Source organism: Triturus cristatus, chromosome 6, assembly GCF_964204655.1.
Source record: "Triturus cristatus chromosome 6, aTriCri1.1, whole genome shotgun sequence".
NCBI classification, from domain to species: domain Eukaryota; kingdom Metazoa; phylum Chordata; class Amphibia; order Caudata; family Salamandridae; genus Triturus; species Triturus cristatus.
In genome coordinates this window covers 1931209464-1931235929 of record NC_140589.1, presented here as the reverse complement: position 1 = coordinate 1931235929, position 26466 = coordinate 1931209464, and the positions used below count along the sequence as shown (strand labels likewise).

Sequence of the window (26466 nt, the reverse complement as noted above, 5' to 3'; positions counted from 1 at the left end):
CCTTACCACCCCCAGACTAACGGGCTCGTAGAGCGCTTTAACAAAATCTTAAAGGGGATGATCCGGAGCCTGCCAGAGGACTTGAGGCGGAAGTGGGACGTCCTCCTCCCTTGCCTGCTGTTCTCCTACCGTGAGGTGCCGCAGAAGGGAGTCGGGTTCAGCCCTTTTGAGCTGCTCTATGGCCATCCCGTTAGGGGGCCCCTCAGCCTGGTGAAGGAGGGGTGGGAAAAGACTTCGAAGAAGCTTCCCCGTGATGTTGTCAGCTACATGCTGGCATTCCGCAGCCAGATGGCCAAGCTGTGGAAGGCAGCCTCAGATAATCTGGAGGCTAGCCAAGCCGTCATGAAGGAGTGGTATGACCGCAACGCTCGGACGGTGGAGTTGGACGCTGGACAGAAGGTGTGGGTCATGGAGCCTGGGGAACTTAGCGCCCTCCAGGACTGGTGAACTGGTCCGTACGAAATTGTGGAGCGACGAGGCCAGACTACCTATGTCATTGACTTGAAGACCCCCCGTCAGCCCCATCGGGTGCTCCCCGTCAACCGCCTGAAGCCGCACCATGAGCGATCTGAGCTTGCTCTCCTCATGGTGACGGATGGGAGCGAGGAGGAAGAGAGTGAGACTCTTCCTGACCTTTCGGCGGCCCAGGAAAAGGATGGATCGGCGGACGGCGTGATCCTCTCCCCATCCTTGACCCCAGAGCAACAGAGGGACTGCCGCCAGGTGCTGGGGCAGTACGCCTCGTTGTTCTCCCTCACGCCTGGAATCACTCATTTGTATACCCATGATGTGGACACAGGAGACAGCCCACCGGTAAAGGACAAGTCTTATCGGCTATCGGACAGAGTGAAGAACAGCATCCAGAGTGAGGTGGCAAAAATGCTGGCGCTGGGGGTGATCGAACCTTCCAGTAGCCCGTGGGCTAGTCCGGTGGTGTTGGTGCTGAAAGCGGCCCCACCGGGCACCACACCAGAACTGCGGTTCTGTGTGGACTACAGGGCATTGAACTCTGTCACGAAGACAGACGCTCATCCGATCCCACGAGCAGACGAGCTGGTGGACCAGCTGGGAGCAGCCCGGTACCTCAGCACCATCGATTTGACGTCTGGGTACTGGCAAATTGCCATGGCCGATGGAGCAAGGGAGAAAACAGCGTTCTCCACCCCAAGGGCCACTTCCAGTTTAGAGTGATGCCCTTCGGGCTCAAGAATGCTCCGGCCACTTTCCAGCGGTTGGTTAACCAGGTCCTGTCTGGCCTGGAGTCCTTCTCAGCGGCATATCTGGTTGACATAGCTGTCTTCAGTAGCACCTGGGAGGACCATCTGCTGCACCTCCAGGAGGTACTGCAGGCTCTGCAACGTGCTGGTCTAACTATCAAGGCCAGCAAGTGCCAGATTGGACAGGGATCTGTCATTTACCTGGGACACCTGGTGGACGGGGGTAAGGTGCAACCTCTCCAGGCCAAAATTGAATCCATCATGGCCTGGGAGCCCCCAAAGACCCAAACTGAGGTCCAAGCTTTCCTCGGCCTCACTGGGTATTACCGCCGGTTTGTCAAGGGATATGGTACCATTGTAGCCCCCTTGACAGAATTGACGTCCAAGAAGCAGCCACGAAAAGTAATCTGGACGGCTGCTTGCCAGGAGGCATTCGAGACTCTGAAACATGCGATGTGTACCGCTCCGGTGCTTGCGTCACCGGACTTCGCAAAGGAATTCATTGTACGGACGGACGCCTCAGAGCACGGCATAGGTGCGGTGCTCTCGCAACTCAACACCGAAGGCCAAGACCAACCTGTGGCCTTTATCTCCAGAATACTCCTCTCTCTGGAACAACGGTGGAGCACCATCGAGCGAGAAGCCTTCGCGGTGGTCTGGGCTCTGAAGAAGTTGATGCCATACCTCTTTGGCTCTCACTTCCTGATTCAGACGGACCACCGCCCCCTTCGCTGGCTCATTCAGATGATAGGCTAAAATCCCAAGTTGCTAAGGTGGTCCATTTCCCTACAAGGGATGGACTTTCGGGTGGAACATCGGCCCGGAGTGGACCACGCCAATGCTGACGGTCTCTCCCGGTTTTTCCGCCTTAGCGACGAGAACTCCCTAGAGGTTGGGTAGCTCTCCCCTCTTTCGGCTGGGGGGGACGCGTGTTAGACCTGTCAGCCCTAGGGTGGTCTTTCCCTGTATTTTTGCCCTTGCCTCCTTTTTTACACCCACTTTTTCGTTGGCCTTAGGTCTCCGAGCGACTTTCCATTGCTAATCAGTGTTAAGGTGCAGGTGCTCTCTTCCCCCAATATGGCTGCCACAGGCCCCTGCTACTGCGGAGTGGCCTTTTTAGTAGCACCCTAGTTGCCAGGAGCTGGCTGGGACCCTACAACATTGTTGCAACACCAGCCCGTCTCTTTGTCCTATAGCTAGAGTGGGGAAGCTCCTGGAACTTGCTGGAACCTTCTAGAAGAAGGGTGGGGTTTACTTTTGCCGCCTTAGAGGGTGGTCACCTGACCTAGGGATACTTAAGGAAAAGAGGGAACATTTTTAGTCAGTTGGGGCGACGACGACCTGGGGGAACTTACGCAGGAGTTTTAGGCGGTAGGGCCTAGTCAGGGACCTATGCCACTGAAAGCGACAAGGCTTAGGTGCTTCCTTTTAAGTTGATTGAGGGATCCTGAATTAGCCCTCTGATCTGGCCCAGCGGGAGGGGAACCCAGGGACAACCTACCAAGCCTGACTGAGAACTTCCTTCAGTCACCAACTCAATCTACCCCCCCCCCCCACCCCCCCCCCCCCAAGGAACCAAACTACTAAGGGCGCCAGAGCCAACAAGCGCCAAGAGGACCTTAAAACTTACCACAGAAACTTACCACAGAACTGCTGGGGGATCGACCAGGTACCTGCGTGTGCCACTCCTGCGCTCCCTGACTTAACCTGGGCTCCCTCCCTAGCTTGTTCTGCCACTGGCGTGTGGCCTGCCACCTCTCCACCTACCTGCCCAGAGCTGGGGCGTCATTGTGGGAGTAGGGGGCGCTGGGCGCCAAACCAATCGCCACACCCCAAGCTGCGGGCCAACCCTTAATTTCCTCCACCCCCGCTGAGGGGGACCTGGAAATCACTCACTGCCGCGGCCCTGTGCCGCAAAGATCGCACACGGTTATCTTTGGGGACCCGCGGGGAAGACCGGGGCACCCCCGCTGCCGTCACGGCCCGTGGGACGCGGCCCGCAGGGGAGAGAGGGTCGCGGGAATCCGAGGTAAGGCCTCGATAGGCCCTGAAGCCAGGTACAGAGTCACCTGACGGGGGCGGACTGCTGAACGCCGCCCCCGCTGCTTCGCCATTCGCGGGGTAGGCCGCGCCCCCGCAGGCCACTCTGTCATTGGCGGCAGCGGGCGCGCCTGGCCCGGAACTTCGGCGGAGGTATTCCACGAGCAGCCCTCTTCGGCCCGGACAGCGCCGGGAGGCGCGCGCGGCTGGCGGGAGAGGCTCGGAGGCAAGTGAGCCCCCGCCCAGCGCGAGGATCATCGGGAGTGACCCGCGATGGGTCGAAGACCAAGGTAACCCCCGGAGAGGAGGGCGGACGGTCGAGTAGAGGCCCGGGACTCGCCCCTCCCCTGGGGAAGTCCTTTGCTGCGCCCCGTGGGGCCCCTAATGCCCCGGTAATGGGAGTGAACCGGCCCGTGGCCCAGCCGACGCTTGCCCCGTGAAGGGCTGAGCGAGCACCAGCGAGGGAAGGGTTTTGGGAAGATAGGGGGGACTGTTCACCCCTGCCTCAGACTGCCAGAACTCGACGGCTAGAATCTAAGGCCCTAACTCAAGGCTCTGATATAACGCCTCATTCAAAGCTCGGATGCAGTGCTTTGACCCCAGGCTCTGATGTAGTGCTTTAATGTGATACACTGGTCCCAGGCCCTGATTCAATGCTCTGAGTAAACGTGGGGCCCCGGGCTCAGAGGTAAAAGTAATGTTCAGCGCTTCAGTGACATGCAAGATATAGCGCTTCAGTGATATGCAATGTTTAGCGCTTCAATGATATGCAATGTGTAGAGCTTCAGTGATATGCAATGTGTAGAGCTTCAGTGACATGCAAGATATAGCGCTTCAGTGATATGCAATGGTTAGCGCTTCCGTGATATGAAATGTTTAGCGCTTCCGTGATATGGAATGTTTAGCGCTTCCATGACCTGTAATGTTTAACGCTCTAAAGGATTACCCAGTTTAGCGCTGCAATGACCTGCAATGTTTGAGGCCCTAATGGATTGCCATGTGCGGCGCTAGGCGCCAATGCTGTGTTTGACGCTCTCCAGAATCGCCAGGTGCCGCGCTTTGATTCAATGCTAGGTTTTGATGTTTTAAAGAACTGCCAATCTATTCCTAATGAAATGCTTTTGGTCCTAATGTTGATCTAGATAAAACTGATTGGTTTTATTCAACCTGCTGTGTGGTGTCAATTATTGTTATTGTTATTGTTATTGTTAGGTGTATTTGTAAAGCGCAACATTCATCCTGCAAGGATATCACGGCGCTGCAAAAAATAACAGTCAACCAAAGCATTAACCTGAGAGCATATTGGTTATTCTGGAGTAGGGAATAGTGCAGTTTTTAGTTTTTTCTTGAAGATGGTATAGGAGTCCGTGAGTCTGAGGTTGATCGGTAGTTCATTCCAACATTTTGCAGCAATATGTGAAAAAGCATTTCCGCCCATTCTGGAAAGCTTAATCCGAGTGGTGGCTGCTTTGGCTGAGGCTTGCGAACGTAGGTTCCGCGCTGGAGCATAGAACTTAATTCTATTTCGTAGAATGTAAGGGCCTGTATTGTGGATTGTTTTATGGGCAATACATAGCATTTTAAACATGGCTCTTTGTCTCATGGGCAGCCAGTGTAAGGCTCTCAGACAGCTTGTGGCAGAGTCGTACTTTCTCTTATTGCAAACTGCTTTTGCTGCAGCATTCTGGACCAATTGTAATTTTCTAAATAAGTAGTCCGACATTCCTACAAATAGCGAATTGCCATAATCCAGCCTGCTAACTAGTAATGACTGGACAAGGATCTGTCTACATTCAAGTGGGATCCAGGGGAAGACCCTTTTCAATCTTTTTAATATGGCAAATCCTTTGCCACATATTGAGGAGACATGGCATTTCAAAGATAAAGTGGTATCCATCTGAATTCCTAAATTCCTAGCAGACGATGTGGGGATTGGTGGAGAGCCTAAAGAGGTTGGCCACCAGGTGTTATCCCAGAGCTGTTTGGCCCCACCAAAAAGTAGAATTTCTGATTTGTCAGCGTTCAGTTTTAAATAATGGCCGTGCATCCAATTGGATAGCTCTGACAGGCAGTTGTGTAATCTACTTTTGGTGTCATTATCTCCATTTAGGGTTACCATCAGCTGAGTATCATCAGCGTAGGAGCAGATATTAATGCCCCATTTCTTGCCAATTAATGCCAAAGAGGAGACATATACATTGAACAATGTTGGGCTCAATGTAGCTCCTTGGGGAACTCCATATTTAATCTTACGGGGGGTAGAGGTAAAGTTACCTAAACAAATAGACTGGGATCTGTTTGATAAAAAAGACTCCAGCCAGTTTAGGGCTTTACCTTGTATTCCTTTTGCAGCAAGTATATGAATTAGCAGTTTATGGGACACGGTATCAAATGCCGCTGATAAATCAAGGAGTATCAGGGCCACCGTTTTACCTTTATCGACCTGCATACGAATGTCGTCCATTACGGCCAAAAGCGTTGTTTCTGTGCTGTTGTTAGATCTAAATCCTGTTTGGGAGACATCGAGAAGATTGTTGATCTCTAGATAACTTGACAGTTGTTTTGATACCAGTCTTTCTAACACCTTCGATAAGAAGGGGAGCTGTGAAATGGGGCGGTAGTTGGCTGGATCGTTAATATCCGCACCCGCCTTTTTTAGTAATGGAATTACTGCCGATTTTTTCCAAACTTCTGGAAAGACAGCTTGCTCCAGAGACTGGTTAAAAACTTTTGTGACTGCGGGGCCAATTATAGGAGTCAGTTGGGAAAAAATGAAGTGTGGGCAAACATCCCATGGTGAGCCAGATTTAATTTCTGACATGGTTTTAGTGATCTCATCTTCTGAGAATGGGCCAAAGGTAGAGCAGTTGGTTTGCAAAGTAGGGTCAATCTGATACTCCACAGAGGCCTGAGCGTTATTTGTGAAAGGGGCATATATTTTATCACAAAAGTAATCGCTGATTTTTGAGCAGTTCTCTTGTGATGGAGTCAGATTGGATGTGAGACAAGGAGGATTACAAAATTCTTTTACAATTTTAAAAAGCTCCTTGGATGAATTTTTATTCTCTAAGATTTTTTGAGAAAGGTAGTCTTTCTTTGCTTTACGTATGGCAGTGTGGTATATTTTCAGCTGATGTTTGTAAATGGCTCTGTCTTCGGCGTTTCTACTTATTCTCCATTTATGCTCCAGTGAGGTGCATTTTCTTTTTTCGATTTTTAGGTCTGGGCCATACCATTTCTCAGAGGTTTTTGATTTCAATCGATTGGTTGCGCGAGTCCGTGAACAGTGGTCAAGTGCTTTCTCTATGTTCTCTCGTAAGAGGCAAATTTTTTCTTCGCATGTCATTTCGGAGCTAGAAAAAAAGGAAAAATCTTCCTTGAATTTTTCCAAGGAAAATTTGCTCCAACATTTAGTGGAGTTGACCGACTGAACTAGCGGTCTGTTGGTTTTTAAAGGTAGGTTTAAGGTAAAATCTATCCTGGAGTGGTCTGTCCATGTCAAAGGAGTTATATCCGTAATGTTGGTCTTTGATATGTTTGTAAATATAAGATCTAGCATATGCCCCGCTCTGTGTGTGGGGCGAGCTATTTTCTGTGATAGTTGTAGGATTTCCATGTCTGTAGTAAGTTGTTTAGTTAGGGAATTATTGGTTAAATCGAAATGAACATTGAAGTCACCAATGACTATAATGTTTTTGTGATTGAGGCAGAATGGAAGGATTTGTTCGAGAAGTTGGGTGCTAAAATCAGTTGTACTATTTGGGGGATTGTAGATGATTGCACATCCGAGGATAACCTGAGTGTTGATGAAAATGGAGATGGTTAGCACGTCGTGATTACTTAGTTGAGTGACTGTTTCTTGGTAACATGAAAAACTATCTTTAAATATCATGGCCACTCCGCCACCTCTCTTAGTTTGTCGATTTAGATTAATGATTTTATACCCAGTGGGAAGGGCTGCGGTGATATCCGGGGTATTGTGCTCACCCAGCCAAGTCTCCGAGATGAAGACAAAATCGGGTCTGCTATCATGTAACATGTCCCATAGCTCTGTCGAATGTTTAGGGAGGGACCTAGCATTAACATAAATGCATGTGTAGTCCTGTGTGGGTGTGACTTCCGATGAGGGTAGCTCCAAGTGGTTACAACTCCATCTACAGTGGCGGCAGCTAAAGGGGCCCATGGTGTGGGAGGGTCCAACCTTCGCACAAAGGGGGGCTGTTAAGGGAGTATTTAACATAAGCAGCTCACCTCGCGTGTAAACCATTGAGGGTTTGCCTGGTCTGCCTGTAGTTGGGGAGGCAGGGGTTGTGGCCCCTGGTCCCGGCCTGTCGCGGACGGGCGCAGACGGGCGCAGATGGGCTCGCCTTTGGCGCGCATTCGACGCGCCCGCTGCGCTCGTCCGCTGCGCTTCCTGTAGGGACACATCTTTTATAAGAGAAATAGATGAAGGGGCGAGTCTCTGAGCAGGGGGCGGGGCCTTCAATCGGCCAATGGCGTTCCCGTGTTTCCTCCAGTCACCCTCCCACGTCAGCTGTCAGGGCGCTGAGCGCAGAGCGCAGGTAATGCTCGTTAATTTAAAACAGCGAAAATTCACAAATCATATATAATTTTTAAAATGGAACAGATAATCCTACTCCCGGCTGAGCCTCAGGAGGAACTGCAATTTAAAGCGCAGCGCTCGTAGTCAGCGCGCGCTTTTGTAGTGCAGAGGGGCGAGTCTCTGAGCAGGGGGCGTGGCCTTCAATCGGCCAATGGCGTTCCCGTGTTTGCTCCAGTCACCCTCCCACGTCAGCTGTCAGGGCGCTGAGCGCAGAGCGCAGGTAATGCTCGTTAATTTAAAACAGCGAAAATTCACAAATCATATATAATTTTTAAAATGGAACAGATAATCCTACTCCCGGCTGAGCCTCAGGAGGAACTGCAATTTAAAGCGCAGCGCTCGTAGTCAGCGCGTGCTTTTGCAGTGCAGAGGGGCGAGTCTCTGAGCAGGGGGCGTGGCCTTCAATCGGCCAATGGCGTTCCCGTGTTTGCTCCAGTCACCCTCCCACGTCAGCTGTCAGGGCGCTGAGCGCAGAGCGCAGGTAATGCTCGTTAATTTAAAACAGCGAAAATTCACAAATCATATATAATTTTTAAAATGGAACAGATAATCCTACTCCCGGCTGAGCCTCAGGAGGAACTGCAATTTAAAGCGCAGCGCTCGTAGTCAGCGCGCGCTTTTGTAGTGCAGAGGGGCGAGTCTCTGAGCAGGGGGCGTGGCCTTCAATCGGCCAATGGCGTTCCCGTGTTTGCTCCAGTCACCCTCCCACGTCAGCTGTCAGGGCGCTGAGCGCAGAGCGCAGGTAATGCTCGTTAATTTAAAACAGCGAAAATTCACAAATCATATATAATTTTTAAAATGGAACAGATAATCCTACTCCCGGCTGAGCCTCAGGAGGAACTGCAATTTAAAGCGCAGCGCTCGTAGTCAGCGCGCGCTTTTGCAGTGCAGAGGGGCGAGTCTCTGAGCAGGGGGCGTGGCCTTCAATCGGCCAATGGCGTTCCCGTGTTTGCTCCAGTCACCCTCCCACGTCAGCTGTCAGGGCGCTGAGCGCAGAGCGCAGGTAATGCTCGTTAATTTAAAACAGCGAAAATTCACAAATCATATATAATTTTTAAAATGGAACAGATAATCCTACTCCCGGCTGAGCCTCAGGAGGAACTGCAATTTAAAGCAATTATTGCGGGCGTTTCCTGTCTCAGTGGATGTGTGTGCTGTATGGTCACTTTACATGTAAGCCTTTGGATGCCTACCTGCTCGCGCCACGCTACCCCCATAGGGCCTGGTGACTCCCGGTCCTACATTGGTGGCAGCGGTGGGATAAGGACCTGTGACTATACAGCACCCTCCAGTGAGACGGAGGGCGCCGCAATTAGACGCCTATTGTGTATTTTAGCTCTGCATCTTTTATTGCTGCATTAATTGACCCCCACTGCCTAGACTGAGTGTGTGGAGTCCTGGTTAGCCCAACACTGTTACTCACATCCTAGTATTTTTCTTGCCTTGATGTCTCGGTCCCCACCTGTCACAATGGAGTTCCAGTTAGCCAACCTTGAGGGGTATACAGTAAGGCAGCTGAGAGAATTCGGGCAGGGGATGGGGGTGCTGGGGGTGCGGAGAGCCAAAGGACCGGAACTCCGTGCAGCCTTGAGGGCATGGGTAGAGGCCCATCCAGAGGGGAGAGGGGATGGAGGACAGGAGGGGCAGGGTGCACCTCAGGAGGAGAGCACGCAGGAGGAGCTAGACCTGCTCAATGTTGATGTTTCTGAAAACTTGCCACCAGGGAGACGTTCTGGGGCAAGCAGTAGTGCAGGGTCTAGGAGGAGTGCGTCACCAGAAGAGTATGAGGACAGGAGGGAGGAAAGGCAGTTGAAGTGGGAGCTGGCCAAGCTAGAACACGAAAGGGAAAATAGACGATTAGCGATGGAGGAGAAGAAGCTGGCGCACGAGCTTCAGCTTAAAGAGTTGGAGCTGCGAGCGCTACAGTTGAATACGTCAGGTAATGATAATGGTGGCAGCGTACCAAAGGCTCAACAGGAGCCAAAATTGTATCTACCCAAGGATGTGATTGCCAGTTACACGGTGGGGATGACATCGCCAAGTGGCTGGAGGCGTATGAAGTGGCCTTGACAGCCCATGGGGTACCTGAAAGCAACTGGGGGGGTGGCCTGTTTCGCTACATACCTCCCAATGTCAGGGACACCCTCTTGTACCTAGCAAAGGCGGATCAGGTCATGTATGCCCCCATGAAAGAGGCGTTACTTAAGAAATTTGGCCTCAACCCTGAAAGGTATCGGCAGAAGTTCTGTGGCAGCCATAAGCTGTCCACGCAAAATTGGGTGGATTTTTTTGATTATGCCCATAAGGCTCTAGATGGTTGGGTGCGTGGCAGCGAGGTGCACGATTACGAGGGCTTGTATAATCTGTTTTTAAGAGAGCACCTCTTGGATAAGTGTTTTCCGGAGCTGCGCCAACATCTGGTGGACAGCAAGTTGACTGATCCCCGTGAGCTTGCGGAGGAGGCGGACATTTGGGTTAGCACCCGGGTGTCTCACAAGGGCCCCGGGGGAGATGGCCCGAAAGGCGGACAGGGTTTCCCCCAGAAGAAAGAGGGGGGAGATAAAAAGGTGGAGTTCTCCAGAGGCCCACAAACTAGACAGTTTGGGAAAGGAGTAGGGACCCCACCTCAGTCCAATTCCCCAAAGCCCACTTACCCTGACAAGAGTCAGCAGCCAAGGATTGTGCGGTGCTCTGAATGTGGGGAGATTGGACACTACAAGGGCGATCCTAAGTGTCGCAAGAGACCCCCAGCCCCAACGGGCGGGAAGAGCCCCGGGGTGGCTAGTGTAGCGCTTGGGGTGGAGCTGCCCCTAGATAGGGAATGGGAGTGGACAGGCCTGACGATGATTTCACTCGGGGATAGAGAGATGGTCCCAGTGGTGTCCCTACCCCCGAACACTGCTAAATACCAGCAGAGGGTGAGAGTTAACGGGGAGGAGGTGGAGGCTCTGAGGGACACAGGTGCCAGCATGACCACCGTAGTGAGGCAGCTGGTGTCCCCTGAGCAGGTGATCCCTGAGGAGTTCCATCCGGCCGTGTCGGCTGACGGCAGTGTGAGTCACTATCCAGTGGCTCAAGTTCCCTTTGAGTGGGGAGGAGTCAAAGGCCTATTGAGAGTTGCGGTGAGCCCTGCCTTGCGTGTGGGGTGCTTACTAGGGAACGATCTAGAGCACACCGACTGGAAAGATGTGGAATTTCGAGCCCATACTGAGATGCTGGGGTTACTGACGAGACGCACTCTGCTGAGTAGCTGAGAGGCCGTCTCGGGGGCAGCCGCTGCTATAGGACCGCACCTAATCTTAACTGTTCCTGCCAGCTTTCGGCCTATCTCTCTCCTTCCGTTCCCTATTAAAATCTTAGAGAAGGCGGTGAGCAGATCCCTCTCGAGTTATCTTGAGGCCAACCGTCTGCTGGACAAGGACCAGTTCGGCTTCCGCCCATGCCACGGAACCGAGTCTGCATTAGTCACCATGATGGACTCGTTGCGGATGCGGGCTGACACAGGGAGCACCGCTGTTTTGGTGCTCCTAGATCTGTCAGCCGCATTCGATACCGTGAGCCATAAAACTCTTCTGGGACGGTTGACGGAGGCTGGGGTGGAGGGCCAGGCACTACAGTGGCTTTGTTCCTACTTAGCGGGAAGGCACCAAATGGTGACTATGGGTCCTTTCGTCTCGGAGAACACACCCGTGGACTTTGGAGTTCCACAGGGTTCCAGCATCAGCCCCATCCTGTTTAATATATACCTGCAGCCGCTATTTTCCATCATTAAAACGTTCGGGGTGGAGCTGATCAACTATGCGGATGATACTCAACTGGCCTTCTCTCTGGAAGGAAAACAGGCAGTTCCCCTGGAGCAGTTCCAAAGCTGCATGAGGCAGACTACGGACTGGCTGCGGAGAAACTGCCTGCAGTTCAACGGAGACAAAACTGAACTGCTGCTCTATGCACCAACAAAACTGATCCAACATCTACCAGTGGATCTCAGGCTCGCTCCGGACACAGCCCCACTGACGCCAGCTAGCACGGTACGGAATCTGGGGGTTTTATTCGATAACAACCTCCAGCTGGTTTCACAGGCTAGTAAAACTTCCAGCACCTGTTTTGGTCTGCTGCGACTTCTACGTCGAATTCTTCCGCTGCTGCCTGCAGGCTCCCACAACACGGTCGTCAGAAGCATCATCCTCAGCAGACTGGATTACTGTAACTCTCTGTACCTCGGAGCCCCCCAATACACTCTGCAGGGGCTACAGAGAGTTCAGTCAGCTGCTGCCAAGTTGGCACTTGGTCGCAAGTTTGATTCATCCTCCACCCAGGCACTAAGAGAACTACACTGGCTACCCGTTAGAGAGAGGGTCCTTTTCAAGTCTCTGTGCCTGGTTCATAAGGCAATTCATGGAATAGGCCCGATCCCACTCCAGGAAAGATTCGCCTGGTACTCCCCCGTAAGGCAGCTGCGGTCATCCAAGGCCAATCTACTGGTACAGCCCAGCTTCAAACGGGCTAGACTGGGGGGGGGAGGGCCTTTAGGGTGGTCGGAGCCCAAAGCTGGAACGCGCTCCCACCCGAACTCAGACAGACGCAGTCACTGGTGGAATTCAGAAGGAGCCTTAAGACCTGGCTTTTCCCAGCAGCATGATGTCCCCGACTTTGCCTCTTCGTGCGATAAAACATCTCGTCTGGTCAGAGCGCCTGGATACCCGTAGGGTTACAGTTCTTCTGCGCTATATAAATTTTTTATACTATACTACCAGGATGGACTTGCATAGTCACGCGGTCCATGGCTGCCCAGGCATGGAACTCAACCCGGGTTGGAGCCTGGGATAATGGCCCAACTCAACGCCGATTTTGGAGAGGAGAATGTGGTGGAGGACACGCCCCGTGTGCTGGATGGGGAGCCCACGGAGGTACCCCGGAGTCCGCGGAGGTGGATGTCTTGCCGACCCTTGCCGACTGGCATGTGGAAGGAGGGCCTACCCGGGAGGAATTTTTTCAGGCGCAGAGGGAGTGCCTCACGCTTGATGGCATGCGGCGGCAGGCCGAAGCCCAAGCGGCCAATCAGGAGACTGGCCGTTATCACGTGTATTGGGAGGATGGCCTCCTTTACAGTGAGCCTAAGGTTCCGATGCATGGATCTTCGAGGGCCTTAGTGGTCCCCCAATGCTACCGGGCCTTCCTGTTGGAGTTGGAGCATGAGATACCCTTAGCCGGACACCTGGGCCAGGACAAAACCTTTGCGCGGTTGGTCCCACATTTTTATTGGCCCAGGATGAGAGTTGCCTCAGACACCTATTGTAAGACCTGTAAGTCTTGCCAGGCGAGTGGCAAGACTGGGACTAAACTGAAGGTCTCTTTGGAACCGCTCCCGGTGGTCGGGACCCCTTTTGAGCGGGTCGGAATCGACATTGTTGGACCGTTGGACCCTCCGACCTCAGCGGGACACCGGTTCATTTTGGTATTAGTGGACCACGTCACTCGGTACCCGGAGGCTATTCCTCTGAGGACCATCACTGCACCGGTGGTGGCGCGGGCCCTGTTGGGGATTTTTACCCGAGTGGGATTCCCCAAGGTCGTGGTGTCAGACAGGGGCACGAATTTCATGTCGGCCTACATGCAGGCCATGTGGAAGGAGTGTGGGGTGACCTATCGGTTCTCCACTCCTTACCACCCCCAGACTAACGGGCTCGTAGAGCGCTTTAACAAAACCTTAAAGGGGATGATCCGGAGCCTGCCAGAGGACTTGAGGCGGAAGTGGGACGTCCTCCTCCCTTGCCTGTTGTTCTCCTACCGTGAGGTGCCGCAGAAGGGAGTCGGGTTCAGCCCTTTTGAGCTGCTCTATGGCCATCCCGTTAGGGGGCCCCTCAGCCTGGTGAAGGAGGGGTGGGAGAAGACTTCGAAGAACCTTACCCGTGATGTTGTCAGCTACATGCTGGCATTCCGAGATGGCCATGCTGTGGAAGGCAGCCTCAGATAATCTGGAGGCTAGCCAAGCCGTCATGAAGGAGTGGTATGACCGCAACGCTCGGACGGTGGAGTTGGACGCTGGACAGAAGGTGTGGGTCATGGAGCCTGGGGAGCTTAGCGCCCTCCTGGGCCGGTGAACTGGTCCATACGAAATTGTGGAGCGACGAGGCCAGACTACCTATGTCGTTGACTTAAAGACCCCCCCGTCAGCCCCATCGGGTGCTCCACGTCAACCGCCTGAAGCCGCACCATGAGCGATCTGAGCTTGCTCTCCTCATGGTGACGGATGGGAGCGAGGAGGAAGAGAGGGAGACTCTTCCTGACCTTCTGGCGGCTCAGGGGAAGGATGGATCGGTGGAGGGCGTGATCCTCTCACCATCCTTGACCCCAGAGCAACAGAGGGACTGCCGCCAGGTGCTGGGGCAGTACGCCTCGTTGTTCTCCCTCATGCCTGGAATCACTCATTTGTGTACCCATGATGTGGACACAGGAGACAGCCCACCGGTAAAGAACAAGTCTTATCGGCTATGGGACAGAGTGAAGAACAGCATCCAGAGTGAGGTGGCAAAAATGCTGGGGGTGATCGAACCTTCCAGTAGCCCGTGGGCTAGTCCGGTGGTGTTGGTGCCGAAAGCGGCCCCACCGGGCACCACACCAGAACTGCGGTTCTGTGTGGACTACAGGGGATTGAACTCTGTCACGAAGACAGACGCTCATCCGATCCCACGAGCAGACGAGCTGGTGGACCGGCTGGGAGCAGCCCGGTACCTCAGCACCATCGATTTGACATCTGGGTACTGGCAAATTGCCATGGCCGATGGAGCAAGGGAGAAAACAGCGTTCTCCACCCCCGAGGGCCACTTCCAGTTTAGAGTGATGCCCTTCGGGCTCAAGAATGCTCCGGCCACTTTCCAGCGGTTGGTGAACCAGGTCCTGTCTGGCCTGGAGTCCTTCTCAGCGGCATATCTGGTTGACATAGCTCTCTTCAGTAGCACCTGGGAGGACCATCTGCTGCACCTCCAGGAGGTACTGCAGGCTCTGCAACGTGCTGGTCTAACTATCAAGGCCAGCAAGTGCCAAATTGCGCAGGGATCTGTCATTTACCTGGGACACCTGGTGGGCGGGGGTAAGGTGCAACCCCTCCAGGCCAAAATTGAATCCATCATGGCCTGGGAGCCCCCAAAGACCCAAACTGCGGTCCGGGCTTTCCTCGGCCTCACTGGGTATTACCGCCGGTTTGTCAAGGGATATGGTACCATTGTAGCCCCCTTGACAGAATTGACGTCCAAGAAGCAGCCACGAAAAGTAATCTGGACGGCTGCTTGCCAGGAGGCATTCGAGACTCTGAAACATGCGATGTGTACCGCTCCGGTGCTTGCGACACCGGACTTCGCAAAGGAATTCATTGTACGGACGGACGCCTCAGAGCACGGCATAGGTGCGGTGCTCTCGCAACTCAACACCGAAGGCCAAGACCAACCTGTGGCCTTTATTTCCAGAAGACTCCTCCCTCGGGAACAACGGTGGAGCACGATCGAGCGAGAAGCCTTCGCGGTGGTCTGGGCTCTGAAGAAGTTGAGGCCATACCTCTTTGGCTCTCACTTCCTGATTCAGACGGACCACCGCCCCCTTCGCTGGCTCATGCAGATGAGAGACGAAAATCTCAAGTTGCTAAGGTGGTCCATTTCCCTACAGGGGATGGACTTTCGGGTGGAACATCGGCCCGGAGTTGACCACGCCAATGCTGACGGTCTCTCCCGGTTTTTCCGCCTTAGCGATGAGAACTCCCTAGAGGTTGGGTAGCTCTCCCCTCTTTCGGCTGGGGGGGACGCGTGTTAGACCTGTCAGCCCTAGGGTGGTCTTTCCCTGTATTTTTGCCCTTGCCTCCTTTTTTCCACCCTCTTTTTCGTTGGCCTTAGGTCTCCGAGCGACTTTCCATTGCTAATCAGTGTTAAGGTGCAGGTGCTCTCTTCCCCCAATATGGCTGCCACAGGCCCCTTCTACTGCGGAGTGGCCTTTTTAGTAGCACCCTAGTTGCCAGGAGCTGGCTGGGACCCTACAACATTGTTGCGACACCAGCCCGCCTCTTTGTCCTATAGCTAGAGTGGGGAAGCTCCTGGAACTTGCTGGAACCTTCAAGAAGAAGGGTGGGGTTTACTTTTGCCGCCTTAGAGGGTGGTCACCTGACCTAGGGATACTTAAGGAAAAGAGGGAACATTTTTAGTCAGTTGGGGCGACGACGACCTGGGGGAACCTACGCAGGAGTTTTAGGCGGTAGGGCCTAGTCAGGGACCTATGCCACTGAAAGTGACAGGGCTTAGGTGCTGCCTTTTAAGTTGAGTGAGGGATCCTGAACTAGCCCACTGATTTGGCCCAGTGGGAGGGGAACCCAGGGACAACCTACCAAGCCTGACTGAGAACTTCCTTCAGTCACCAACTCAATCTACCCCCCCCCCCCCCCCCCCCAAGGAACCAAACTACTAAGGGCGCCAGAACCAACAAGCGCCAAGAGGACCTTAAAACTTACCACAGAAACTTACCACAGAACTGCTGGGGGATCGACCAGGTACCTGCGCTGTGCCACTCCTGCGCTCCCTGACTTAACCTGGGCTCCCTCCCTAGCTTGTTCTGCCACTGGCGTGTGGCCTGCCACCTCTCCACCTACCTGCCCCGAGCTGGGGCGTCATTGTGGGAGTAGGGGGCGCTGGGCGCCAAACCAATCGCCACACCCCAAGCTGCGGGCCAACCCTTAATTTCCTCCACCCCCACTGAGGGGGACCTGGAAATCACTCACTGCCGCGGCCCTGTGCCGCAAAGATCGCACCCGGTTATCTCTGGGGACCCGCGGGGAAGACCGGGGCACCCCGCCGCCGTCACGGCCCGTGGGACGCAGCCCTCAGGGGAGAGAGGGTCGCGGGAATCCGAGGAAAGGCTTTGATAGGCCCTGAAGCCAGGCACAGAGTCACCTGACGGGGGCGGACTGCTGAACGCCGCCCCCGCTGCTTCGCAATTCGCTGGGTAGGCCGCGCCCCCGCAGGCCTCTCTGTCATTGGCGGCAGCAGGCGCGCCTGGCACGGAACTCCGGCGGAGGTATTCCACGAGCAGCCCTCTGCGGCCCGGACACCGCCGGGAGGCGCGCGCGGCTGGCGGGAGAGGCTCGGAGGCAAGTGAGCCCCCGCCCAGCGCGAGGATCATCGGGAGTGACCCGCGAGGGGTCAAAGACCAAGGTAACCCCCGGGGAGGAGGGCGGACGGCCGAGTAGAGGCCCGGGACTCGCCCCTCCCCCGGGGAAGTCCTTTGCTGAGCCCCGTGGGGCCCCCAATGCCCCGGTAATGGGAGTGAACCGGCCCGTGGCCCAGCCGACGCTTGCCCCGTGAAGGGCTGAGCGAGCACCAGCGAGGGAAGGGTTTTGGGAAGATAGGGGGGACTGTTCACCCCTGCCTCAGACTGCCAGAACTCGACGGCTAGAATCTAAGTCCCTAACTCAAGGCTCTGATATAACGCCACATTCGATGCTCGGATGCAGTGCTTTGACCCCAGGCTCTGATGTAGTGCTTTAATGCGATACTCTGGTCCCAGGCCCTGATTCAATGCTCTGAGTAAACGTGGGGCCCCGGGCTCAGAGGTAAAAGTAATGTTCAGCGCTTCAGGGACATGCAAGATATAGCGCTTCAGTGATATGCAATGTTTAGCGCTTCAGTGATATGCAATGTGTAGAGCTTCAGTGACATGCAATGTGGAGAGCTTCAGTGACATGCAATGGTTAGCGCTTCCGTGATATGAAATGTTTAGCGCTTCCGTGATATGAAATGTTTAGCGCTTCCATGACCTACAATGTTTAACGCTCTAAAGGATTATCCAGTTTAGCGCTGCAATGACCTGCAATGTTTGAGGCCTTAATGGATTGCCATGTGCGGCACTAGGCGCCAATGCTGTGCTTGACGCTCTCTCCAGGATCGCCAGGTGCCGCGCTTTGATTCAATGCCAGGTTTTGATATTTTAAGGAACTGCCAATCTATTCCTAATGAAATGCTTTTGATCCTAATGTTGATCTAGATAAAACTGATTGGTTTTATTCAACCTGCTGTGTGGTGTCAATTATTGCGGGCGTTTCCTGTCTCAGTGGATGTGTGTGCTGTATGGTCACTTTACACATAAGCCTTTGGATGCCTACCTGCTCGCCACGCTACCCCCATAGGGCCTGGTGACTCCCGGTCCTACAACCACCATCAGCATGCATCATGGCGCTGTACTCTTTGGCCCGATCTGCTGCAGTTATTTGGGTAGGTAGATGTGATCGGTGCTTCACAGTCTTCAAAGGCTGCATAAACTTCTCCATCGTGCTTTTGTTGTGGTGGGTTGTTTGCCGCTTGGAATCCAAAAGATCTCTGGCTTGTGGCACACTTGCGTTATTCACCTACAAATATATTTGGTGTTACTAGATGTGTTCCAAAGGGGAAAAGGACATTGCAGTTGTTGGACGGAAAGTTAAGAAAACGTAGGTTAAACGTGGTTAAAAATGCATGTAACTCTGAAGCAAAGTTGCATACATGGCGCGTTAACATACAGGTAGGCAGAGGTCCTTCCAAGGGAAATGGCACACTTGTGTAGTCCCGCTAGGCAACTTTTAGTCTGTGGAGGGCAGTGGGGGTGCGAGGTAAACATAAAAAACATAAGGCAAAAGTGTTTCCCCCCAAAAAAACAACCGTGCCCAAAAGTGCCTGCAAAGAAAAAATCACATTTGGGCAAAAACGGGAAGAAGGGGAAGGATGAGCCACCTGCAAAGAAAGTGAAACCTAACCGCGCAAAACAAATTTGTACAAGTGTACTTGTAGGAGCATGTGAGAAGTTGGCCTGGTATATGATGCTCACTAGTTAAAGTGATCACCTTGTACCATGCCAAGCAACCCTTATGGTGTGGTTGTAAGTCAACCTTTTCGGACTAGCTACCCTAGTGGTAGCGTAGGCTAAGCAGTCTTTGAGGCTAAACTCGTGAAGCGTGTTAAGCCAGCTGTTTTACCAAATGCAACCCCCTTTTTTACCAATGAAAGGACACCACACAGATATATATTCAAAATATATATGTATTTATTTCTCAAAGTAACCCCTAGTCTCTTTATGAGCACAGGAGCACAAATCGTCAAACAAGATTATCACAGAATACACAGAAGTTGCACTTTATATGGATAGGCCCTGGTGGCCACTCGAACCATATACTAAAATAGTGGTATAAGTACCACGAACAGAAAAGGGAAAAGGCCTAGGGCCTCTAGAATCGCTGGGCCTACAAGGAGCTAACGTCAGTTAGTGACCAGGAGGTCCACGGGTGGCGTGTGCAGAGCAAATAGTCACACGCGTGCTCCCATAGGTTTCAATGGGTGCGTAAAAAGTACAAAGTTACTGCAAAGAGGATCTTCCGGATGGACTAGGAACTCAAGATTTGGAACACAGGCACTAGAGATGTAATACTACACTTGGGCACAGGTGTGCCAGCTTTACCTCACCCACAGGAAGCGGGTGCATAGGCCTCGAAGTGCGTCGGGTTTCTTCTATCTGTTCCGTGGAGCTTGAAGACAAAGATGCTGCAGGCGGTCGGTCCGGGAGAGATGCAGTGGATCCAAGAGTGGATCGGAGATGTTGAAGACCTGTAAGCAGAGGGGACATTGTTCACAGTCACTAGCCAGTGACCAGCGTGGCACCAGGTGGGTACCAGGCAATGTCGGGTGCAAACAGGAAGAAAGGTGTAGCTTGTCTCTGCAGCCACGTGGTCCCTGGAGGTCGACGACGTCCAGGAGTCGGTTCACGAGCTGTCCCACGCAGGCTCTCGCTGTCGGCGGTGTCGGCGACTTGATCGAAGCAAACAAGCCTTGGCAAAAGCAATTGTTGTAGGAAATGAAATAAGCTGATGGTTCTGACCAGCAAGGTCAGAAGAACTGCTCCTTTGGAGGGGAGCAAGGGCCAGTCTGGAGCAACCAGACCAGCGGTGTATTTCTTGAAGTTCGTCGCCAAGATGGCTACCAGCCAGCGGGCCAGCAACCGGTTAGGCGCGTCGAGTGGCAAAATGCAGAAGGGCCCCACGCAGATCGTGGAGATGCTGGAGGGCTCACCTTTGGTGCAGATGCTGCTCGGGTGTTGGGCTTCTCAGATCCCAAAGCACAACTTGGAGGGAGCCTCGGTTGTTGCGCTTGTCAGCTTGTCGTAGTCGTTCCAAGATGGCTGGCTCCACGTGTCTCGGTGCCTCCACGGGTCTCCTCTTTTCAGGGACTGTGGATCGGGCGGTGAGAGGTCTGGAGGTCCAGGTCTTGTCAGTCTCTGGGCTCGGGCTCCGGCGGGAGGCGGCGGCAAAGCAGACGTTGATTCGCTGGATGGTGCTTGCGTTAGCAAGGTGGTCACTCCCTGACCACAGGGGAGATTGGCTTCAGTCCTCTGTGCAGCAGAGCGTCGAAGTTCCCGTCTTCTTCTTAGTGTTAAGTTGATTCCAGGATGTCTGAAGTCTTAGGACACAGCTCCTACCTTTAAGCGGATTCTAGGGGCCGGACTACCTGCTAGGTCCCTCCCTATGGGTGGGACCAGGAAGGGGGGTGGTTACACCCCCAATCCTTTGTCCAGCTCGCCCCAGGCCCGGGACTGGTGTGCCCCAGGACCGGTTTGAACTGGCATATGCACCGAGGCTCCTTGTGAGCCACAGGCATGTCTGGTTTCTTTCAAGCCCTACCTGACCAATACACAAAATCCTGTCTGGGGTGGTGCACGCACCTCCCCTGGCAGGAAACCCTTTGTCCACACCTCCCAAGCTGGAAGGACTCCCAGCAGCAGGAGGGCAGACTTGTGTCTGTGGTGGCAGCATCCATTTTGTGGAGCTGAGGCTATGTCTGATTTTACCCGGGTTTCAGGTACTGTACATGTCGTGTCCCTCTAGAAGGGTGGAATGCTAACCCCGTCGCCAGAATTGGCGAGGGGTTAGTATTCCAATTCGTATGACACCTTACTCGACATGTTTTGATAAAGCCAAACCAAAGATAGCATTTAACCGCGAGGTTCATAATGCACTCAAGAGTATATGGTATGACGATATCTGGAAACAGTAGAAGGAAGTTGTTCCGACCACTGCAGACAGGCTCAGCTCATGCCAGAGCACCATCTCACATGGAACCAAGCACTCTGCCTTCAGGATTGTTAAGGCCTGCCATAGGAGTGACTTATAGGTTACCAGGTGTCCCATTTAAGGTTAGGTATAGGTATACTACACCTAAGTAAGAGGTGATTACACCAACTTACCCCAGCTGAGTGATCAGCCAGTTGTGTCAAATTGTTAGGCCAAGCCTGGGGTGGCATAATACATGCTTCAGCCCCTGGCAGGCCTTGGGTACACCAATGCCCTGGGTACCTAGTGTACACTGGTACAGGGGCTGACAGGGTGATCCAACCAATTGGGTATGTACCTAGGGTACATGGAGTCCATTTTAAAGAGAGAACAGCCAGGCTGAGATCCTGAATAGCAGGATCTCAGGCCAACTAAGTCGAAAAACCAGCTAGACACTAGGCAAAAATTTGGGGGTAACCATAGTCAGATATCCACCTTCCTACACAACCCCCCCCCAAACGAAGGGAGATAAGGCTGACCTTGACCAGGTAAGCCTATATTGCCCAAGTGGCCATATAAGGAGGAACCAGCACTGGCATGGTTACCCCCTGTCTCATGGTCCACTAAGCAATCCCTCACCCTAAGGGTATCAGAGGGTCTCCACCATAGGGAATCTCTACCTTTGGTGTGTCTTGGCAAAGTAAAAGGCTGGTGTTGAGATGGAGTACTGAAGTGAGTGTCCTCAAAGTGAGGCCTCACCTTCCTCCAATCCCCCTCCACCATGGATGCCTTTCTTTCCTTAACTGAGTTGCACTGTGCTCTCAGGGTCAGCCTCTGGCTACCTAAAGCTGGAGGCTGGGTCCCTTTTGTGGGCTTACTGGAGGGACAGGTCAGGTCTGGGGCCCTAAGGTCCCATGTTTGCCTGTACCCAACAGAATCCCTCTGGGGGAGATCCCTAACTACCTGTAAAGGAGATCCCTCAGGAATGTTTTTACCCATCACCTGACTAGGGCTACTAGCCAGGCAATCCTCATTCTTTTGATGGGGGGGTTCTTGTGGACAGGGGCCCTCTTGGGGTCCACTGGCCTCCCTGACCTCTGCAGCCCTGGGCTGACTGAGGCAGGGTAGAGAGAGGCAGGCTACCTGCACCAGACTGGGTCCCACCTTGGAAGGGGCCACTGACATTAGAGGCTCTGCCATGCCAGGCCTGGCTACCTCTGGGGCAGTTCCTTCACAAGGGGTGAGGTCAGCTCCCTGAGGAGGCTGACTTTTTCCTAATGTCTGGGGAGAGGGAGACTTTTCTTCCTCCCCACTACTCTCTGTTTGTGTGGAGTGATCCATAGTTTCAGGCTTCACTACACCTATGTCAGTCTGAGTATAGGCTGAGACCATTACAGCCTTGCCAACCTTTTCAGGGGGGCACTCAGTTTGTGTTTGAGCTGTGACTGTCACAGCTCTGCCAGTCTCTACAGGGAAGTCTGTCTGTGCCTGGGCTGTGGCTACCACTGCCCTTCCAACTTTTCCAGGGAGGAAATCTATTTGGACAGGGGTTGTGAATGGCACAACCCCACTACCCTTTTGTGAAAGGCCTACCATTTTGGAATGGGTGTCTTGTTCAACTCCAGCCCAAGCTGAGAGTTCTAAGTCATTCCCCAGTAAGCAGTCTACAGGCAAGGTTGGGGACACTGCCACCCTTTTAGGGCCGGTGACACCTCCCCAGCTGAGACATACCTCTGCCATGGGATGACTGTTCTGTTTGCCATCAATGTTGGTCACCTGGTAGGAGAAACCAGGCAAAAGCTGCTCAGAGGGAACTAGCCAATGGGCCACCATTGTGATGCTAGCTCCAGTGTCTCTGTAGGCCTCAGCTTTTGTACCATTGATGTAGGGCTCCTGTCTGTACCTACCCAAAGTGTTGGGACAGGCAGTGAAGTTGGCAAACCCCATGCCACCATCACAGACAAGAGTATCTGCTGCAGGGGAATTGGCTAAGCCAGGGTCCCCCTGTGTTCCCCAAGTAAACCCACCTAAATTTTTGGGGGCACTCCCACCACCTGGGGGATTACTGCTGACAGTAATAGGTGGTGTGACAGGAGTAATTGGAGGAACAGTTTTGTTTGTAGCCCTTGGGCAACTGCTGTCAGTTTTCCAATGCCCAGGAGTTTTACACTCATGGCAGTAAGGCTTTTTACCTGTGGTAGAGGAGGGAGCTTGGGACCCACCACCCTGTGTGGAGTTTTGGGGCCCTGAGGAAGATTTCTCTTTTGCCTTATCCCCTCCCTTCTCTTGAGGTTTGGTGGTATCTTTCTTTTGGTCACCACCCTGATTCTTAGGCCTGATCCTGGTCCTGACCCATTTATCTGCCCTCTTTCCCAATTCTTGGGGAGAGGTCAAATCTGAGTCTACCAGGTGTTGATGGAGGAGCTGGTTTTGACAGTTACTTAAAATCTGTTCTCTCATCATCAAATTGTACAATCCTGTATAATCAGATACCTTACTTCCCAGCAACCAACCCTCCAAAGCCTTAGTGGCACATTCAACATATTCAGACCAGTCCTGAGTCTGTGTCTTCTGGGTGTCTCTGAACATTAACCTGTACTGTTCAGTGGTTAAGCCTAACCCATCAACTAGGACACTCTTCAGGACTCTGTAGTTTCTGACATCCTCCTCCCTAACAGTGAGGAGTCTATCTCTGCCTCTTCCTTCAAAGGAGAGCCAGAGGATTGCTGCCCACTGGTCTTCAGGAACCTGCTGTACTTTGCAGGCTCTCTCAAGAGCAGTTATCCATTTGTGGATATCATCCCCACTTTTGTAGGGGGGCACAACCTTAGACAGGTTCCTATTATCAAAGACCCTATCTTTGTCCTTAGGGACAATGCTGCCACCAGTGGGTATAGACCCACTCTCTCTAGGTTGCCTAGCCTTCCTCAGTTTTTCTTCCATCAGGGCTACCTCTAGCTCCTGCTTCCTGATCCTCAGCTGGGCTTCCTGCATTCTGGCCTCATGTTCCCTCCTCTGAGGGGTGGTCATCCTTTTCCTGGAGTGACCTTGAGAGCCTCTAGAGCCATGGGAAGCATTGGAGTCACCTGAGCGATTCCTTTGCCTCCCAAGCCCTGTGTTAAGTCCACTGGGGAGATCCAATGGGGTAAACCCACTGTCAATCCCCAATAGCCTTAGTTTAGCTGGGCCAAGTATAACACTTGGCACTGGGCTAGTTCTCCCTTCATCCTCACCACTTTCTGTATCCCCATCACTTTCCTCCTCTGTAGTATGGTGCTCATCTAAGGGATGGCTATTGGAAGGGGGTACCTCTGTGGCATCTTCAGAAGGGGGGCCTCCTGTTCCTGACCCTAAGGGGGCTAACTGGGAAGCTTTCCTGAGTTCTCTCTGATTCTCATCATTTTGTAAGAGTTCTCTGAGCTCAGCAGAGGTAGGATTCTTGGGCTGTTTAAGGCCTCTAAGAGTTGCCAAATGCCTGAGCTCATTCTGGTTAAGGGTAGCAAAGCTGGATGGTGCCCTCTGGGGGTCACTCTCAACAGAGATGGGTACAGTGGACCCCTCTGCCACGGCCATTGCTCTTAAGTGTGGGTGGATGTGTTGCAGTCTACCTACACTTGGGTTTACCTACTAAACCTATCTAGTAGTTGTAGTCAGGGTGTGCTACTCCCTTTGCTCTACAACAACTAAGTTCAGTAGAACTTATGTATATCTAATCTTGTTTTATATGTACCTACAGGTACCTATGTGATCTTTCAATTGGTAACCAAGAGATTACAATGGTAAAACACAGCAAGCTCAAATCCAACCGCTGCTCACCAATGTGAGAAGTTGGCCTGGTATATGATGCTCACTAGTTAAAGTGATCACCTTGTACCATGCCAAGCAACCCTTATGGTGTGGTTGTAAGTCAACCTTTTCGGACTAGCTGCCCTAGTGGTAGCGTAGGCTAAGCAGTCTTTGAGGCTAAACTCGTGAAGCGTGTTAAGCCAGCTGTTTTACCAAATGCAACCCCCTTATATACCAATGAAAGGACACCACACAGATATATATTCAAAATATATATGTATTTATTTCTCAAAGTAACCCCTAGTCTCTTTATGAGCACAGGAGCACAAATCGTCAAACAAGATTATCACAGAATACACAGAAGTTGCACTTTATATGGATAGGCCCTGGTGGCCACTCGAACCATATACTAAAATAGTGGTATAAGTACCACGAACAGAAAAGGGAAAAGGCCTAGGGCCTCTAGAATCGCTGGGCCTACAAGGAGCTAACGTCAGTTAGTGACCAGGAGGTCCACGGGTGGCGTGTGCAGAGCAAATAGTCACACGCGTGCTCCCATAGGTTTCAATGGGTGCGTAAAAAGTACAAAGTTACTGCAAAGAGGATCTTCCGGATGGACTAGGAACTCAAGATTTGGAACACAGGCACTAGAGATGTAATACTACACTTGGGCACAGGTGTGCCAGTGACAAAACACAGCACCAAATGCACCACTCAATTCATAGAATACAAATAAGTCCAAGTCTTCAAAGTAGTACGTTTTCCAAAGGGTTCTTCTTTATTGTTCAATTAAAATGTGAATTTTTTGACAACAGCAAAAACAGCCGACGCGTTTCGTCCAACTTTGGACTTCTTCAGGGCTAAGATCGTAGGTTGAAATATAAGCACATACAGTTCTGATTGGCTCAAATCGAAAGTCTAACACAATCCAGTCGGATAAGGTATATCCTTGGTATAAGATCACAATCCTGTATAGGAGAGGAAATGAATAATACTAATTAGAATTCGGAAGTTCAGAAACAATGTTCCTAAGCCATCAGTGACAGGTCATAGTCGGATGATAAGAACGAATTTGTCTTATCCTGGGATACCCGATTCAGTATCCAAGAGCGAAATGAAAGGCAAGCGTCCGCTCCGTCCAGTGACACCTTATTATTATATTGAGTCACTCTTAAATCCGGTGCTGTCTAAGTGGGATTCCGCTAGCCTTGTGGTTTTTACTTACAGAGGTGTGCCAGCTTTACCTCACCCACAGGAAGCGGGTGCATAGGCCTCGAAGTGCGTCGGGTTTCTTCTATCTGTTCCGTGGAGCTTGAAGACAAAGATGCTGCAGGCGGTCGGTCCGGGAGAGATGCAGTGGATCCAAGAGTGGATCGGAGATGTTGAAGACCTGTAAGCAGAGGGGACATTGTTCACAGTCACTAGCCAGTGACCAGCGTGGCACCAGGTGGGTACCAGGCAATGTCGGGTGCAAACAGGAAGAAAGGTGTAGCTTGTCTCTGCAGCCACGTGGTCCCTGGAGGTCGACGACGTCCAGGAGTCGGTTCACGAGCTGTCCCACGCAGGCTCTCGCTGTCGGCGGTGTCGGCGACTTGATCGAAGCAAACAAGCCTTGGCAAAAGCAATTGTTGTAGGAAATGAAATAAGCTGATGGTTCTGACCAGCAAGGTCAGAAGAACTGCTCCTTTGGAGGGGAGCAAGGGCCAGTCTGGAGCAACCAGACCAGCGGTGTATTTCTTGAAGGTCGTCGCCAAGATGGCTACCAGCCAGCG

At 52.6% G+C, this 26466-nt stretch overlaps 2 protein-coding genes across 15 annotated transcripts in view; both read right to left on the bottom strand.

Moving 5' to 3' along the window:
* Positions 1–26466, bottom strand: part of LOC146822518 (uncharacterized) — a 266233-nt gene that overhangs the window by 18377 nt on the left and 221390 nt on the right. The window lies entirely within an intron of this gene.
* Positions 1–26466, bottom strand: part of LOC146822519 (uncharacterized) — a 237470-nt gene that overhangs the window by 76074 nt on the left and 134930 nt on the right. For 11 of the 14 annotated variants that reach the window (XR_014963323.1, XM_085613642.1, XM_085613649.1 and 8 more), the window contains one exon: positions 17999–18241. The exons of the other annotated variants lie outside the window; for them this stretch is intronic. Coding sequence is in view for 3 of the 11 variants with exons in the window: in XM_085613642.1 (XP_085469768.1) it covers positions 18011–18241 (231 nt within the window). In the remaining 8 variants the exon portion in view is untranslated. The remainder of the gene's footprint in view (positions 1–17998; positions 18242–26466) is intronic. 14 annotated transcript variants of the gene reach the window in all.